This window comes from Ambystoma mexicanum, chromosome 7p, assembly GCF_040938575.1.
Source record: "Ambystoma mexicanum isolate Mex_15411 chromosome 7p, UKY_AmexF1_1, whole genome shotgun sequence".
Taxonomy (NCBI): domain Eukaryota; kingdom Metazoa; phylum Chordata; class Amphibia; order Caudata; family Ambystomatidae; genus Ambystoma; species Ambystoma mexicanum.
The window spans coordinates 65,205,514-65,223,628 of NC_090939.1; the positions used below are offsets into that span (position 1 = coordinate 65,205,514).

The 18,115-nt window shown below is 44.8% G+C and overlaps 1 protein-coding gene across 1 annotated transcript in view; it reads right to left on the reverse strand.

Annotated features, from left to right (window-relative positions):
- Positions 1-698: 698 nt before the first annotated feature.
- LOC138525904 (immunoglobulin superfamily member 3-like) overlaps positions 699-18,115 on the reverse strand; it is an 87,850-nt gene continuing 70,433 nt past the window's right edge. The window contains exon 5 of the mRNA XM_069636191.1: positions 699-710. Coding sequence (XP_069492292.1) covers positions 699-710 — 12 coding nt within the window. The remainder of the gene's footprint in view (positions 711-18,115) is intronic.

The following is an 18,115-nucleotide window of genomic DNA, read 5'->3' on the forward strand; positions in this document are numbered from 1 at the left end:
CTTCCTTAACGCCTGCTTTTAGCAGGCGTTAAGGACGGGACCCGCAAAGGGACTTTAGTGCTAATAACGGTACCATAATTTACGGTACCGTTATTAGCGCCTTCCACATTCCCATTATGCCCTGTGGGGGCTCAGATGGGAATGGGGAAGGGCCCTGGTGAATGGGGAATTACCGGTCCCTCCAACATTGGAATGGACCGGTAATTACTCCATTCACCAAGGCGGAGTTGGAACGATTTTGGAGGCAGCCATGCCGCAAATAGTGGCGTGGTTACCTCCAAAGTCGGAATGAGGCACTACATCTTCGCAACCCAATCATTATGACCTGAGTTGGATGTAATGAAAATCATTCTAACTACAACTAGCGGCCATCACATATTAATTAACACTGGCGTGAAAAGATAAACAGCATCGAACATATACCCAGAGACCACCTAGACTGGAGTTAAATCATGGGCCAAACAGACTCTGTATCATGAATGAACAAATACAGGGCCTAGCGGATACCTTCCGATGCACAAAGATGAAAGATGATGATAGGAAAGAATATGAATGGCTCCTTCGTCCATTCAGATGTCCGATCTCTAAAATAATGACACAACAACCAACTCACACCCATGCTTTCAATAAAGAAACCGCAATCAGGAAGAAGCATCTATGCGCTCAAATACGCAATGTTCGGAATTTAAATTTCGAAGCTAAAAGGAGATCTGTGAAAAAATACAAGCAACATTACAGAAATTGGCAACGGAACAGCGGGCCTTGCGGATGCAAAATGATGCAGAATATATGCTTGCTGCCTTGAGTCGATGAAACACCAGAGAGCTATGGAAACTGATAAACGATCACCATCAGAACGAAGATCTACTCATATTGGATGTGTCGGAGGCAGGCTGGATTTACCAAGCTCTTTCATAAAACAGAAGAAACTGCTGCCCAACTTGATGAACAAATTACTAAAAACTCATGGGAGATTGAATGGAATTACGAGGTCATTTTAACACATATCACCCATCTCAATGCCTCTCGTGTGCCAGGCCCGGACGAGCTTAGCAATGATGTATTGGAACCAAATCCTGAAGCCTGGTCTAAGCTCTGTGAACAGCTCTTTCAGATCATTGTGGAACGCAAACAAATTCTGACCACCTGGAAAGCTGCGATCCTACTCCCGATTTGTAAAAAAGGGGACAGAAAGATGCCTGCTAACTACCGGCCTATAGCCTTGTTAAACCCATTAGGAAAAATATTTGCTTCGATACTCCAACAAAGATTGACAGAATGGGCAACATTGAACAGCAGGCGTGATCCGAGACAGACAGGATTTATAAAAGGAGTAGGTACGAATGTTAACTTGATGATCCTAAACCTACTCAAACTAGAGGCATTAAGAACAAAACCACAGGTCTTGGCACTGTTGATTGATTTTCAACTGGCTTTTGACAGTGTAGATCGCCAAAGGATTTGGCAGAAACTTAGCGCATGGAAATGTCCAATGGATCTACTCGAAGCAATAAAAGCTCGATATCTTTGACCACCATATGAGTTAGACTTTCGCAGACGTGGGCTGTGTCAAAAGAAATTCCAACATGGAATGGGTTGAATCAGGGATGCCCCTTGGCAGCCACCCTCTTCAACCTCTATACTTCAGATCTAGCAATCTCCCAAAACGCCATAATCACTAATTCACCTATTCTAAACGGGATCCCAGTAATTTGGACAATGTACGTGGACGATCTTTTGTTATTTGATAGAACGCAAGTAGGCTTGCAAAAACGTGTGAATGCCCTATCAAATTACGCAGAAGAAAACAACCTAACCATTAATATAACAAAATCCCAAATCATGCCACTTCTAGGATACCCAGGAAAAAAGAAGAAGGAGTCGAGAATTTACCTAAAAGAGACCCAACTAGAAAACGTTAAAACCATCAAATACCTGGGAATATGGGTAAATCAGAGCATTGGTGAAAAAGAATGGGAGGCCCACGTGAGCACTAAAACTGATTCATTGGCTCGGCAAGTGATAGCGCTTCACAGGAAATATGGGAGATTCTCATTCAAACCACTTATTACGTTCTACCGACAGAAGGTTACAGCAATCCTCACTTATGGAAGCAAAACAATAGCAAACCTACCATGGCAGACTTGGGATATTCTAGAAGGTAGATTCTGGAAAAAAACTACTATCCCTACCCATAACTTTTCCCGTGTGATGAATACGCTTTGAACTAGCTCTGCAATCAATGCAGTCCATCGTAGTGTGGAAAACATTAGATCTGACAAGGAAAACAGCGATAAACGACGATATACCTTCGATCATCTTGCTACGATCCCGGAATAAATCAACGCACGATGTAATACTAAATACATGGAAGGAAGCCTGTAAACAGGTGATGAGTAGCTCGAATATCACAAAGCCTCATATTCAGAGTCGCCCAATTTTGGAAAGAAGTATTGGAAAAGATGACACTCGACCAATCCAGTAACAGATAGATAATGGCCCAGGCCGTTCCTCTTACTTGTATGTTTGTTTGTTTGTTTATTTATTTGATATAGCGCGCAAAACCCAGAGGTAACATGGCGCAACAGAGAACAGAAGAGTAAGCATACATAAAGACTTGGTTACAGGGTAGGAAACAGTTGAATGGTGAGCAGAGCATTACATTACTTACAGGGTCTGTTAAGTCGGCGTATATACAAATATACATACAGTATTGTACATTTAGCAGGTCAGTTTATATACATATATACAGTGAGGTGGGCTAGGTGCAGGGGCATTGTTCATTCATGGGGATCATTGGAGCGTAACCAGGTGAGGGTGTTTCGCCTAAAACTGTAATAGGATTGGTCACTTCTGGTATTGAGAGGGAGGGCATTCCAGTGTTGGGCTGCCATGACAGGGAAGCTGCTACCGCCCATTTTTTTCTGTCTGAATTTGGGTACCTGTAGGCAGTAAGCGTTGGTCATCCTCGTGGGTCTGGTGGAGGTTCTTTTTACTATTCTGGTTGCCAGATATGGGGGGCCAGCGTTGTTTAAGCATTTGAAGGTGAGTGATGCTGTTTTGAGTGAGATGCGGTCGCAGATTTTGAGCCATTTGTGTTCTCTTCTTTTGTTGGATATGTGTTCCTTGTGTGGTAGATTAAGAGCTGTACTGAGTGCGTTATTTTGCAAAGTTTGGAGCTTGTCTGTTATGTATTTGTTGGCTCCTAGATACATGGCATTGCAGTAGTCGAGTCTGGATAATATTAAGGCATTGGCGATGGTAATGCAGCGAGCTTGGGAGAGGAATGCTCTGCTTGCCCTGATAAGCTTGCACGTGTAAGCGGTAGACGATGCTAAAGAGTTCACTTGTTTTTTTAGTGACATTGCTGAGTCAAGGTGAAAGCCTAGAGTTTTCACTGTTTTGGCGACTGTGATAGTGTTGCCGTCTATGTTGAAGGCCTTGTAGTCAGGACTGAGTTTTTTTAGGTTGATGTTGGATCCGAGGAGCAGTATTTCGGTTTTCTCATCATTTAGGCATAGGCCGTGTGTGGCCATCCATGCCTGAATGATGAGGTATATTTTGTTTACCAAGGCCGTATCTGAGTCGAAGTTGCCCGAAAGGGGTATGAGAATCTGGGTGTCATCTGCATAGTTAGTGTATGAGACACCCAGTTTGTCGAACTTGTCAAATAAGGGCTTGGTAAAGATATTGTAGAGGGTGGGGGAGACGCAGGATCCTTGGGGGACACCGCAGGTTAGTTTGATGGGGTCTGCTGAGGCTAGTCAGGAGAAGACTCTCATGGTACGATTGTCCAAAAATGATTGGATCCAGGCTATGGCCTCTTTTGAGAAGTGGGCAGCCGAGGCCAGGTGTTCGCACAGGACTGTGTGATCTACCAGGTCGAAGGCTGCCGACAGATCAAGGAGGAGAAGCATGGCTGTGTTTCCTTTGTCGCTAATCTCATTGATTTGGGTTTTGAGGTCGATTAAGGCGGTTTCTGTGCCGTGTTGCGGTCTGAATCCGGATTGGCAGGCACCTAGGAGTTTGTTGGTTTCCAGATATTGCTGGATTTGTAAGTATGCTACTCTGTCTATTATCTTTAGCAGGAATGGCACCGTAGTAATGGGCCTGTAGTTGGTAGGGATATCAGGGTCTAGGGTTTGCTTCTTGAGGTGTGGCAGAACCCAGGATTGTTTGAGGTTGCTGGGTATGGTGTTGGAGGAGAAGGATGCATTGATCAATTTGGTTATAAAGCGTGCTAAGTCCCTGGCTGCATCCTTTATAACCTGGGGTGGGCAGTTGTCGCCTTTGCAGTAGGAGGGTTTGAGAGAGGCGATGACCTTTTCTGTTTCTGGTATGGAGATTTTAGCGAATCTGAAGCGGTTTGGGCCTGGTGGGTTAGTTATTTTGGCAGGGATGCTAGGTTGTGAGTAGTCGTTAGTGGTTATGGAGTCTTTTTTTAGTGCAATTTTTGTTTGGAGAGTTTTGATTTTGTTGTTTAGGGCGTTTTGGACGCTGGTGCACCATTTTTTGTCTTTGGTTATATTATCTGGTGGGGGTGTGGGGGATTCCAGTTCTCTAAGGATTGCGAATAGTTCCCTGGTATTGGAGCTGGAGTTTTTGATTCTTTCATTGAAAAGGTTCTTTTTGGTGAGTAGGATTTCTTTTTTGTAGTTGTTTGCGAGTTGTTTAAGCTGTAGTTTGTTCTCTTCTGTGGGGGTATTGCTCCATTAAGTTTCTGGTTTCCTTTTTTGCATTCCTAGTTCTTTCAGATGGGGGTAAACCATGCGTTTAGGTGGGCTTGTTGTTTACTCTTTTGAGGTTTTAGAGGGGCAATAGTGTCTAGTCCTGTCTTCATGGCATTGTTGTAGCTTTCTACTAGGCACTCTGGGTGTAGGTTGTCGGGGAGAGCGTTAAGGGTTGGCAACAGTAGTGGTAGTAGGTTGTCGGGCGTTATGTTTTTCTTTGCTCTAGTGGGCAGTAGTGGTGCCATGATTTTTTTTTCATTGACTTCTTTATGGAGTGAGAGAGTGAAGTCGATGAGGTGGTGCTCTGTCCAGTGTTGAGGGGTGGTTTTGGAGATGGTGGTATCGCAGTTCAGTGTGGCGATCCAGTCCAAGTTCCTACCTTTGATGTGCGTGTGGGTGAGCACTTTTTGGATTAGGCCGTGTTCAGCAAGCATATTGGCTACGGCTTGTGCTGGTTTGTCATCAGGATCATTGAGACCAAGATTCAGGTCGCCCAGTAATAGTATTTGGGAGGTTTCCTTAGTGTTGTTAGCTAAGAGGCTGGATAAATCTGCCTCGAAAGAGCCAACAGGGCCAGGTTGCCTATAGATCAGGTAGATGGTTAAGGTACGACAGTTAGAGATGGGCAATTTGGCTGTGAGGAGTTTGCAGGATTTGAGAGAAGCTTGGGTTGATAGTCTTAGCTCAAGGTCATTTGGGCTATGATGGCCAGACCTCCTCCTCTCTTGGTGGGTCTGTCCATTCTGATTATTTGGTAGTTTTCAGGGATGGCTATTGAGAGTGCTGGGCCTGCTGCTTCATGCAGCCAGGATTCGGTAATCGCTAGGAGGTCGAGGTTGTTGGTGGATAGGGTGTCTGCTATTTCTGTGGCGTGGGCTAGTAGTGATCTAGCGTTGATTAAGGCTCTGGATATGGTAGTTATGTTGGGTGCGTCCTGGATAGTTATCGGGATGAGTTTGGGTTGGGTGGAGCTATTGCAGTGTGTAGTTAAGTTAGGGTATGTTTTAGGGTGTCTTAAGGTAGATCTTATGAACTTGTTCTGGTAACTGGGCTCAAAGAGGTGGGGTAATCTGGCTCGAAGCCTGATGTTTCTTTCTGAGGTAGAGCAGGGTGTATTTTCTGCAGTGAGCATTGTTAAAGTAACAGTAGAGATGGTGAGATGTAATAAGGGTATGAGGAGGTATGGTAGGGTGGCTGTTTGATTCTTGCTAAGGCGCATTGTATAGTTTGAGTAGGGTTGAGGTGGAAGGTGGGTATCTAGAGAGGTCATTGGAGGTTGGCCGTGGGCGTGTATGCTAGATGCGATATTCAGGCGATACAGCAAGTTAGGTTAATTCCACATTAGAGTGGATGTGCTAGATGTGACGTTCCAGTAATGGGGTCAAGTGGGGCTAGTCTCGCACCAAGATAGCATTCAAGTGGTAGGGTTAGACTCGGATTTGAAACACAATATAGCAGCAGGCTAGGTGCGACTATGAAGTTGCAATGTGGTGGCAGGCAGAAAGCAATTTAAACACAATATAGTGGCCAGCTGGGTGCAGCTCTTAGAGGCGGTGCTGTTTCAAGGGCTGAATACGTGTGCTACTGTGTGGTAATATAATGAGTATGGCTAGCAAGAGACCTGGTGGTCTCCTAGCTGTTAAACCTCCTGGTTGGCTTATTCGTGTGGCCCTACTGAATCATGTTTTAATTGATGAAATGGAGAGTGATAATATAAAGGTTTGTACAAAACTAAAACATTTAATAAAAAAACAATGTACAAAAAAGAACTTGAGTTGATTCCAATGCTACGCATGCCACCGACAGCTCTGGGAATAGGTTAAAAAAACTGGTTGCAAAGAGTGACATGTTAAAGTGTGAATTCCCATTAAAATGTGGAATGTGCATGTTGCGTCTAACCTATGTTTTCCAGGTTGTAGAGAAATGTCTGTGACAGGCACTGTATCACACTGAGCTGCCTTAGCGGGTTTGGAAACGTTGCCCTGGAGATTAATGGCAGATCTCATCAGCAGGCATAATACCCTGAGCTATTTTACTGAGACTGGAAAATGCCCAGGTTTCTTAGTCCTAGTCTCTTACCTCCATAGGCTCTTTTGGCGACCCTCCACGCTGTTCTGCACAAGCTAACCTCGCCCTACAGATACGTACACCCATGTACAAGATTCTCAACCCAGCCATAACCTTCGGCTTGCTACAGCCCTTCCTGACACTCTGCTTCCTTGCAGTCTCTGCAGAATAGTGTCTTGTAGTGCAGACTTCTGATCCATGGTAAACAACATTTAGGTTGATCACCAATGTTTTACTTGTATGTGCTACTTGCCATCTTAATGATAATGATCTATTTATATAGCGCTTTTACCAAAGCGCTGTACATAGAACATATTTACATACAATTATCATCCCAACTGAAGTTGGTACTCATTCATCGACCTCGGAAGGATGAAAGGCTGAGCTGGCCATGCCGGGATTCGAACCTACAACCTGCAGATCACACATAGATCACCGCAGCAAGCACTCAACCAACTGAGCTGTCTAACCGGCTCGTTGAGAAAACCCTTAAATTACATGTAATGCTATAAACTGTTAAGGCCCACAAGTAACCAAATTAAAACCAAAATCTACAATCTTATTCCCCTCTATGCATCTTTTACCATGGTATTATTATTTATTTAAAAGTGACCATTTTGATCACTGGCCACACCTAATAAATTTGATAACTTGGCTCTTTTATCTGCAGCTGTTGTGCATAATGTTTTGCCTTGAATATTAAGCATCCCAATTATCAGTTTGCGGACAGCGAAGGTGAAAAATAATGCTGAAATATACAAATTATATTGTTTAATTTATAATTGAACATCAAATAAATGCAGACATAATGTACAAAAAAGTATACTTCCCTATCAGTAGTTCCTAGCTATACCCGCAAAATTAAGAAAATGGTAGTGATCCCGACCCCTCTCTGACCCGACCGGTGCAGCGCCCCTGAGGAACCCTTCGCCCCCCTGAGGTCAAAACCTGGCTCGGCCACTGTGTGCAACATGTATATACCAATTAGAGAACGCATCCATGATGTAATCAACCAATCAAACGCACTCTATACTTCACCAGCTGATTGACTAGCAAGTCAAAAAAGATGGGATGCGTTAGGCCCGTGATAATGCAGGCTCTCCTGAGCCAGACCTGAAAAAAGAGCAGCCTCAGTTCCAGAGAGCACATCTCTCCCTGTAGTAGGAGCAGCACGGCCTGGTGCATTACACAGCCAACACTGCCCTCTACTGCCTACAGGTGGTAACGCCATCCACACTGTAGTTATACAGACAGGAGACAGTTCTCAACAGCATAGCATCATCACTTCTTATTGTTATTTGGCATTTATATAGCGCTCTATATTTCATTAGTATGACCTCAAAGCGCTTGTGGGTTAAACACCGTTGGGGACCGTAGTCCAGGTCAGTCGAGAGAGTAGGGTAGTGTAGGGTGCAGCTAGGGTGATTTGCCTGATGGCAGCTGCATCCTAGCATTAGGTGCGGTGGTGGTGAGAGATCAGTTGAATGTGTGCAGTCAGGTGCTGAGAAAAGATGCCCCCCAGTCACAAAGGACATCAGACATTGCACACATTCGGATGCCATGTATACCCTTTTGAGCATTTGGGGTGATAAGGGTACGTTTTTGCACAATTCAGTGTGAAGAAATGCGTCCGTCATCTGTGGATGTGTTATTGTAAGTCATTTCTGATTGAAATTGACATCCCTGTTCTTCAAATAAATACCAAAAACAATATGCATCCTACATTCACAGATTCATCAAAATGCACCTAAAAGAAACACATGGCACTGCGCCTGTTAGGAATAGGTGCAGGGGATTGTAGTCAAGCCCTGTGCATAGGGTACAGCCCCAAATCAGTAAAGAGATATGGCCTCACCCTGTGCCCACGGTGCAGTCACACTCACAAAGGTGCAGGTATCAACACGTGCAGACGCGCGCGCGCGCACACACACACACACACACACACACACACACACACACACACACCCAGATGCATGTGCACGCATCACCAGCCACTATGGGGCCAACTGCTGTGGCCCCCGCTAAAGGGCTGTTATCCGCCCCAGTCCTCCTTGCGCATCCCTACAGAGTGTGGTGGGGTTCAGATCAAGGTGGGCATTGTGTGGTATGACACCAGCAAGACATGCTTGTCCATACCTCTTTTTGTTTTTGGCGGGTGGGAGCCGATTGAGGCTTATGGAGGGCAAGGTGAACACAGTGGGGGTTAAATGAGTCCAGGGCAGTGACACTTTTCAACTAGGGGTGAGTTGAGAGGTAAGCATTTAACCAGATAATAGATGGACACGTGTAGGATTGTACACTAAAGTCGTTTCATCAACAGGCATGTACACAATTCAGGCGCAAGGTGAGACAAGCAGTGGCAAAGACGACAGTTGCGGCTTTTGTGTAGCCACGGGGTGGGCATTTTTCTAGCATTGTCCTCTTGGTTCTAACTAGGCATAAGAGGGTAATAGGTGGCAAGTGGTATTAGTATGGGAGTATCATGGCAGTGACTGGCAAACGCCGATACAATACAAGAGCCTAAAGGTTGCTTCTGCCAATGTTTGATTTAAAAGGGAATCCAGTGCAAGAAACAGATGCAAGGAAATACATATAGTTTATAAATCAAGTGGCTGACGAAGCACCTGGGGAAGACATTTTAATTACGACAAAAGCTGGTTTTAGATTAGAAATACTATTTGGATCTCCTTAAAAGAACAGTTTTAGCTAATAGGAGCCTAAGGTGTGGGTTTTGGGCCGGGAGGGGCAGGAAGTGGGTGGGAATGGCCAAAGGGGCTAACATGACGATGGGCAGTCAATGTGTGCGTAAAAAGCCAAAGAAGAGTGTGTGGGTGCGTGCGCACGCGCGCGCTTGCTCTCGCACACCCTATGTCTCTCCAGTCTTCGGCAGCGTAAGTTGGTTTCTGGCTCAACAAGCTTCCTGTTCACAGTCTGATGGTGTTTAATTTGCGGTTTTAAACTTATGACTTTGGGCTTTATTAGCAATGATATTGTTAAAATATGAATGTTTTTTTCTTAAATATAATTGTCTTCAAAAAATGAACAGAAATATGCAACCTTCTTAAATCCTAAGAGAAAAAAACAACACATTGTTTTAACCTAGAAGTGTACCCAGGCCCCAAGATCTTGGCTTGACGATGCGTGTATTTCAGAAGAGTTTATCCCAAAAGCCTAGAAGCAAATTAACAGAGAATGCAGACGAAAAGCAACAAAGCGAGTGCATCTCTCCCCCATCGAGAAGGCTTTCAATAAATAACAGGTTGTTTAACCTTAAGTGCCAAGGAGGAGTATGCTCGTCCTTTTTGCAGAGACTTGCATAATAGCCTGGCAGTTAAGGAAGGAAATGGTGTCAGGGCACGGATGTTGGCTTGCTCATGTGTGCATATTCCCCTGCTCCATCTTATCCAAGTGCGCTTTGCCTGGCGCGACATTTTCTTTTTTAATTTAAGGGCACCAAAACCTGTTACCAAATGTAGCCAGAAAGCTTGCTATGCAGTGTGCATTCCTAGGCAGTGGTATTTGAGGACATTACTGGAATGCTAACACATTAGAATCATGTTGGGTTCCTGATATGGGTATCTTTACATGTAGACATGTACATGGGTGACTATCAACTACTGGGAAATATTCCCCCGGGTTCTGGAGCACATTTGAAGGGTGTGAGAACGAAGCCTAAGTTGACTATGAGGTGGCCCAGAACCCGGCAGTGAAACATTTCCAATTGGTTGATATCGTCCGCCATGGACATGTCTATGTTGTGTATGGCTGTGAGTGATGCCCTGTCAGCGCCGGTCCTTTGGCCAGCTCTTGCCGGGTCCAAGATCCGGCCTCAGATGTCTCCCCGGATCTCGGACCCGGCTTGCCTCAGCCCTGACAAGGCCATACTAAACCCCATCTTCGCCGAGCAAAGCTGGGGGCTCGGTGATCTAATCTGCTCTGTGCTCCTTCCCCCCCCAGCCTTCATTCACGCGTTTGCAGGCTTCATTTATCTGAACCTGTTTATTTTCTTCTGGCCTGAAAGGGACACTACAGCAATCAATGGGTCATGAATATCACTGGGGTGGAAGCATCACTGTTAAAAGCAGGCTTCCTGCATCCTGTGCACAGCATTGCTTTCCAAATGTGCATCTCACACATTCATAGAGGTCACTTCCAAACTCTAAATTGTTGCTTAACCTTGCATTCACTAGTTTTCTTTGAAATATGTTTCTTTTTTAGTTGGACTACCACACAAATACCCAGTATTTCTTGTGCCCCTTCCTTTGTGTTTTGTCACAGGTTATATTTATAAAGATGTTATATGCTTGTTAAACTGCTTAATCACAAAGAAATGCTTTTGTTGTGCTGACAGCAGTTATTGGGAAAATAAACTGTGGGTTCATCGGGGCCAACTTTTGATTTTCACTACAGGGGCAGAAATTGGTGACCAAGGCCTTCTGTATCCTTCTGGATCCTGACCTCTCTCCAGGCCCCTCGCTACCAGCCTGCGCCCACTCCCAGCACTTGCCGTTGGGCACCCATTGGCTTGTGTTGTCTCACAGGCATGCACTTACTACTGGCAGTTGAGCACTCTCACCAAGTAATCCCTGCCAGGCACTTGACAGCTGCTTCAGCTTATTCCCTAGCACTTGCTCATTGGAACTCCCAACACTTACCCTCTCCCACGTCCCTTCTCTCTCTCTGCACTTGCACGCTCTGAATGCTACAAGGCCTGGTAGGACCAATTCTTTCTTTTTCTTCACTGTTATCATATTTGCCTTTCATTCCCATGTTCCCTCCCTGCTGCCCTGTGGGTGCTTTGAAACACAAAGTACTTTATGTAACGGCGCCTTACAAATGCAAAATAAATAAAATAAATAAATAAATACCCCCACCTCCGCCCTGAATACAAGCAACCGACCGGCCCAACCGATGCTCTGGCCAAACACATTTTGAGACTTGTTTTCGGTTATAGGTTAAAGGATCGGATGACAAAAGGTTCGAGTCAAAAGGACCGAAAACAAGGGTAAAATGTATTAATTTTATAATTTTTGGGGGGGTACTCCCCCAAACCTCAGTTTTTGGTGTAAAAAACACTTTTTCTACCTATACGGAAGCCAAAATATATATATACATTTAAAAAAAGGCGTTCAGCCTTTTTCTTCGGTCCTTTTGACTCAAACCTTTTGTCATTCGATCCATTTCATTCGATCCTTTGAGTGGACACCCTTGTTCTCTATAAGGAATTGCAAAACGTCATATCATTAACAACCAGTTTTTAGTATATAACATCTCAGCAACGGTCTCTCAACATGCTGAGCTACCCTAGCAGCCTCCTATTCTTCAGCGTGTCTATGGATCCCTTAATGTACTAAAGATCACTGCATTACCAACAGTATTTTGGGCGCACTACTGCCATGGTAGTGATTTAAAGTGGAATTGATGTACACTGTGGAGTTTGGAAAGAAGCAGTGTGAAAGAAATTGCACAATTTTTAAACTATTATTTTGAACATTTCCTTTGAGCGGAATTCAACTTCCAGCTCTGCCCCTTCGAACTCCACCCCTCCACCAAACTTGGCCCCCACCCCGGCCCTTGTGCTACCCCCTTTAAATGTTTTCCATTTCCACCACTGTGCATGCATTTTTTTGAGTGCATTGGGCTGGTTGATGGGGCAACCGCATTCACTCCTACTCGATGTGTGTTTGTTGCGTGGGCCCACACGCTCCAACATGCCCGAACTGAGCCTGATCTGCTCACACCTACATTTGACAATGGGTTCAACCTCTGTCAACCCACCAAGAACCAAAACCAGGTTCGGTTGACTCCAAACTGCCCCCTCGGTCCACTGGGACCCTAGACACTGGTTAGGGCACTTCATTACCTACTTTCAGCCAAATAAATATCCTTTTTTTGTGGGTGGTAATTTGCCTATCACCCCTGTATTCATGCCCAGAGTGCTGCTTTCTTCAGTCTGTTGCATTTTCTCTGTTGTACCACATGGGTGGGTTTTGCACAGTGTTTTCTATGTAGTTATTTTGCAGATGGTGTGTTTTATTAAAGTATATCGATTTTTATAGATCATTGATTGGACATTCTCTTTATTTTGCACTGTTATGCTTCGCTGTTTGGGCCCCTACTGAATCGCATTCACACCCCTCTCGAGAGAATAGCCCATGTTACCACGAAAGGTCGAAGGGGGTGCATCTCTTAACTCTGCCAGTTTTACCTTCGTGTTTACGTTGGCTCTTGGTTTGTAGAAGTGTGAAGGCTGAGTTGGCGTTTTTACCCCTACTCATCCTTATACTCCCACAGAAAAGAATCCAATTCACCACAGATATGCCCACAGCAAAAGCCATGTTTGCATCACCTGCTATAAACCACAACACAAAGAATAATGCAAAAACCTTTATTTAGCATAGACTAGTGACCAATGTCAATTTTGTAACATCGAAGTCCAGTAGATACAGTAGCTGATGTTTCGGCTCTACACATCTCAGTGGGGTACCTCAATCCCGGGAACCCCAACACCTCCTTGCAGATCTACCCTGGACTAAAGGGCAAGCAAAGTGCTATCCCACCTCCCGACGGTGGTAACAGAGCACTTCAAACCCTTTCTGGTTGTGCCGTGTGTTATGAATCCCTCCGTCCTGCCCTTGCACAGAAGGACTGGCCTTCGGGGTTCCGGGACTGAGATAATAGACTCCTCAAACCAGCATTTTAAGTCAGTCGTGCAGGGCCATCTTAACAGTTTCTGGGGCATAGGGCACAGGCAGCCATGCGGGCCCCCTCCGAAACCCATGTCCTATTCCCACCACCCACGAAACCCATGTCACCCCGCCTCCCCTAAATCCTACGCACCCCTCCCAATCTGGAAAACAAAGGGATTACATTCCTCCAGTCAAATTCAACAGATGCTTTAAATAGATTATCTAGTTGTTAATAGAATATACACATTACACATCTCTGTGACCTGTTTCCTCAAGATGATGCTATATTAAGGGAATTTTCAATTTGTTTTTTTCTAAAGAAATTATTGTGTCATGGCAACAGATGTCCACCAGCAGAACAGTGAGTGCCTCGGCCCTGGAGGCTGCTGCCACCAGCCTAGTGCATTTCCTCTGAATGATGGGTGGCAACGGCTGGCCCACCTCCTCATATGTTGTGGAGATGGCTATGCAAATGCAGTGACTCCAAGATGCTAATGCCAGTGTACACCCTCTCTTTTACTTGACAAAAGTGGCAAAGAAGTTGTCACATGATCTGACGGATGCAGTTCACTTTACACAATCCAACACCGTATTCCATGCATTTACGAGAAAGAGTTCCCTCTCATCTTGCTGGTGACCCATTTGCTGACCTGAATTCTGCACAAAAAACCACATCCTGACCTAGGTGGAACTTTGAACAAATATTGGGTTGAAAAGCAGACCTAGCCTGAGCACCAGTGCCTCCAGCATGATTCTCAGGTAGCGGGTACTGAGAGGGCATTTTTGACACAAATGGAATATAATTCACACAGTATCATTGTGCTCTCGGTAGAACCTTCATGAGATTTCAATTTGTCATGACTGGAATATCCACAGATTGGCAGCTTCTTGGGTATTGATTTAAAGTCAATATGTGACACCAGTGGCACCAGTGCAGAGGTCGCTGAGAGGACGTTGGTGGGCCACCGAAAGTACTTAGGTGCAAGAGTTAACACTTAAATTGTCCATTCATGGTCCATACATGGCCCAACACAAACTGCGAGGAAAGGTTGATCTAAGAAACATTCATGGAGCAGTCCCTGACAATCAGCAGTGAAGAGGGGAAACACTGCGTGCCATTAATTGGACAGCCACGGGCAGCAGGGCTGCAGTAGAGTGGCCATCAGCAATATAGGAGTGCGCCACCGAGGGGCACATTTCTGATTGCCCCACTTGCAATACCTGGCTGATACAATGAAAAGCCCCCCAACTGGACAGAGATCAAAGATGAAAACCCTGTCCACACATCCAACTAGTGGAATTTCAACTTTACTTTGAGTAACCATCATTCAATGGAGCATTGCCCTACCAGGAATGGACACTCAATGGAATATGCATTGGCCATCCATTACACTCAACCCCAATGTAATAAATACATTCTTTAGTACCATTCATTCATGCATATGGAGAATGGCCTCCCGCCTAATGTGAGGGACCCTCTGGGACTGCATGGGATGTAGTCATTGTTTTCCTATCTGGGTCCAGTTATCAATTTCCAGCTCTTTCCAGCTGCTCCCATACAGTGTAATATAAAATGAGCAGGTGCTTTGTAAGCAGGGAATAATGAAAAGAATGTAAAATGTGTATAACTGGGTAGAATGGAATAACCACGGGTGCTTTATACATCACATAATGGCATGGGGTTGTGCATTTTTGGTTGGATATGAATGGTTTGTGCAGAGCTCACTGAAATAAATAGGGGATTTTCTTGTACATAGTGGAATAAATCAATGTGTTTTCTACAGTGAAAATTGGAGCAAATTGTGGGGTTTTGTAGAAGATAGACAAATATATCCAGTGTGGGTTAGGTGCCCTGAGAAGTCTCGTGAGTGCAGGCCAACAGTTACCAGAAAATGTCCATTGCATGCCAGCCTGTGAGTTGGAAACGAAACCATAAGCACCTTTTATAAAGCAGACAATTTGGTGCCGGACCGAGGCCCTTCCACTTCCTAAGATAGCAGCAAGCAGGGCTTGTTTCTTCACATGCCACAGATGCAGCACACGCCGCGCCAGGAGTGTTTCTCAGTGGGTGAGATCCTGGCACTCACTCAGAACTTCCCAACACTTAAAGACATTCCCAGGCGTTAGGCCAAGACCATCAGTCGTTACTGTAAATCATATTTGTTATAAAGTGGAAACCTTTACATGGCATTTCTTAAAGCGCACCAAAGCGCATACAATATTGAAGAACCCGAAGAGCAGTGCTAGCAGTACCAAGAGCAAAAAAAGAGGTTTGGGATCACTGTGATTGTAGCAAGTTTTAAAACAAATGGAGGTGGCAGGACACATGCACCTGGCCCTCTTGCACAACCACCCTTAGCTTTGACAGTGCAAGTGCTGTGTGCCAGGACAGCAGGCACTGAGCCTTCTTCTCAAATCATCCTCATGTGGATGGCCACATTTACTCAGCTCCCTGCCTGCCCTGGCTGTAAAGTTTGTGGAAGGCATGGTAGCTCTTGGGGCGGAGCATTATGCCCAGGGCGTGTGACATCTTGTCACACGCTCTGGGCATAATGCTCTGCCGGTCTGCTCCAAAAGCCACCGTCCGTGCCTTCCACAGACTTTACTGCCAGCTGCGTGACCCGTATCGGCAAGGTAAATTTCACGCTGGTGCCTGTTTGTACTTGGTACATGGTTCTGCCAAATCGAATCCTATCGTAAGAAGCTTCGCTTGGCTGGGAATATACCAAACCTGTCATTAAACAATCTTTGTGTCCTCTTCCCGGTCACTGGGTTGTGGAGGAGGTCCCAAAGAAAGCCTGCACTCCAACCGTTCATTTTGAAGACCAGGAACGTTCACATCGAAATATGTGACGTATGATGAGCAAATAAACCAGCAGAGAGCTGTAGTGGGGCTCTGTCCAGTAGGAAGAACAGCACCTATTGAAGTACCAGTACCAAGGAAACCATGGACAGTAAGGTATCCATTAAGGAAACCCTATGAACAAATGAAACGAAATGTGGATCTTCTAAGTACAGTCCCTGAAGAGACCAAAAAGGTCTTAATGGAAGACGAATGGTGATGTCAAGAGAACCTGGACTGACCCACACAAAGAAGAAATGACGCCCAGAGAATGACGCAAAGAGACGAAATGTCATGAACAAGGATATCATGAACTTAGAGTGTAAAGGCAATGTCAAATGTAAGAAACTTAAGGTGTAAGCATAGCAAAGATATTTGACCAGTTTACACCTGTACATATGCTTGGAACCGCAAGAAAGCTAAGAAAATTGTGCAGCTTGCTATGCTTAGTAGAAAGATAGTGCGGCAAGTGCCACTATACATACCTACCTCAAAAGAAGCACGTTATATAAGTGTATGTCCACTTTTGCACGAAAAACAGAATAAATCCAAGGGTTACTAAAGGCCTCACGAGAAAAAGCTTCATGTTTAGCTAAATCAAGAAGAGACGGAAAAAATGAAACTCAGCAGAGGCATCTCGTTCCAGAAAAGCCAAGGTCGTACCAATAGAAGAGACGAACAGTAGCTACATTTAATTGAAACTAAGAACAGAATATCCTGCCTCTGAAAGGCCGAGATAAGAAGACAAAGGCAGGTGGTGGGTGAAACGAGAATCAAATATACGAATTGAGGGGAAAGAGGCAAATTCACGATGTCTGAATGACGTGACCAGCCGAGCAAGAAGAAGCGAGGACTCCCACCTACGCATGGCACCAGGCCAGGCGAAGATATCAGAACTTCTCCAGACAGAAGATGCAGTCTCTAGGCCAACCATAGTGAAATAATTGACACATGGCTACTAAAGGGATGATTGATTGTAACAATAATTGGAGGAAGGCAGGGTAGCTAAGGGGCACCCCGCACCAGGCCGACCATTCTGCGTGCTGCTAAGCAAAGTGGAAAAGTATGCATGGGGTTGGTGCAAACCCAATCACAGTGGACCAAATAATCTAGGGTCCTATAGTTAGTAGGATCAATGGGACGTCATATTTTTAGTGACGTCTGCAGTAGTCAGTTTTGAAGGAAGGGTGTAGATGCCCACCTGACAGTGTGTACCCTATCCCCTCACTCCGTTACCATATACAGGTATAGTACCTATATTAAAGTTACCTTTCCCGAACCAATAGAATTGCATGTTAACTTTTGAGTGTTACACGTCAAATGATGACAATTTTTCAGTATAAATGTCACGATTTATATGAAGTTTATTGGAGTTGAAGCGAGAAGGAAGATTGCACCATTTGCTGATATTCATGACGTCCCGTTTTTTGTACTTGTCATTAAACGGACTCCCTTTGCCAAACCATCAAGTTATCCTTATTGATTGGTGTCTAAGTATATATCTGCACCCCCATCCATCTCACCGGTGCTGCTATCTTGTCTTAAAGTGCTTTTGAGCAAACCCCGACTCTATGGGCCGGTTGGGGGTCTCAGAGCACAGGGTAAAACATTATGGAGCAGCGGTAATACGTCTTACAAGATACCTTTGACTTATGTAACTTATGTAACCGGCCATATGCCTGTAGCTACAAGAAGATTAGTGCCTCAAAATTCTAGCACTGATCATTGTGTGCATTTTTGATATTTTGCTATGGTTGTATCTGTTTTTAATATTCGTTTTTTATATA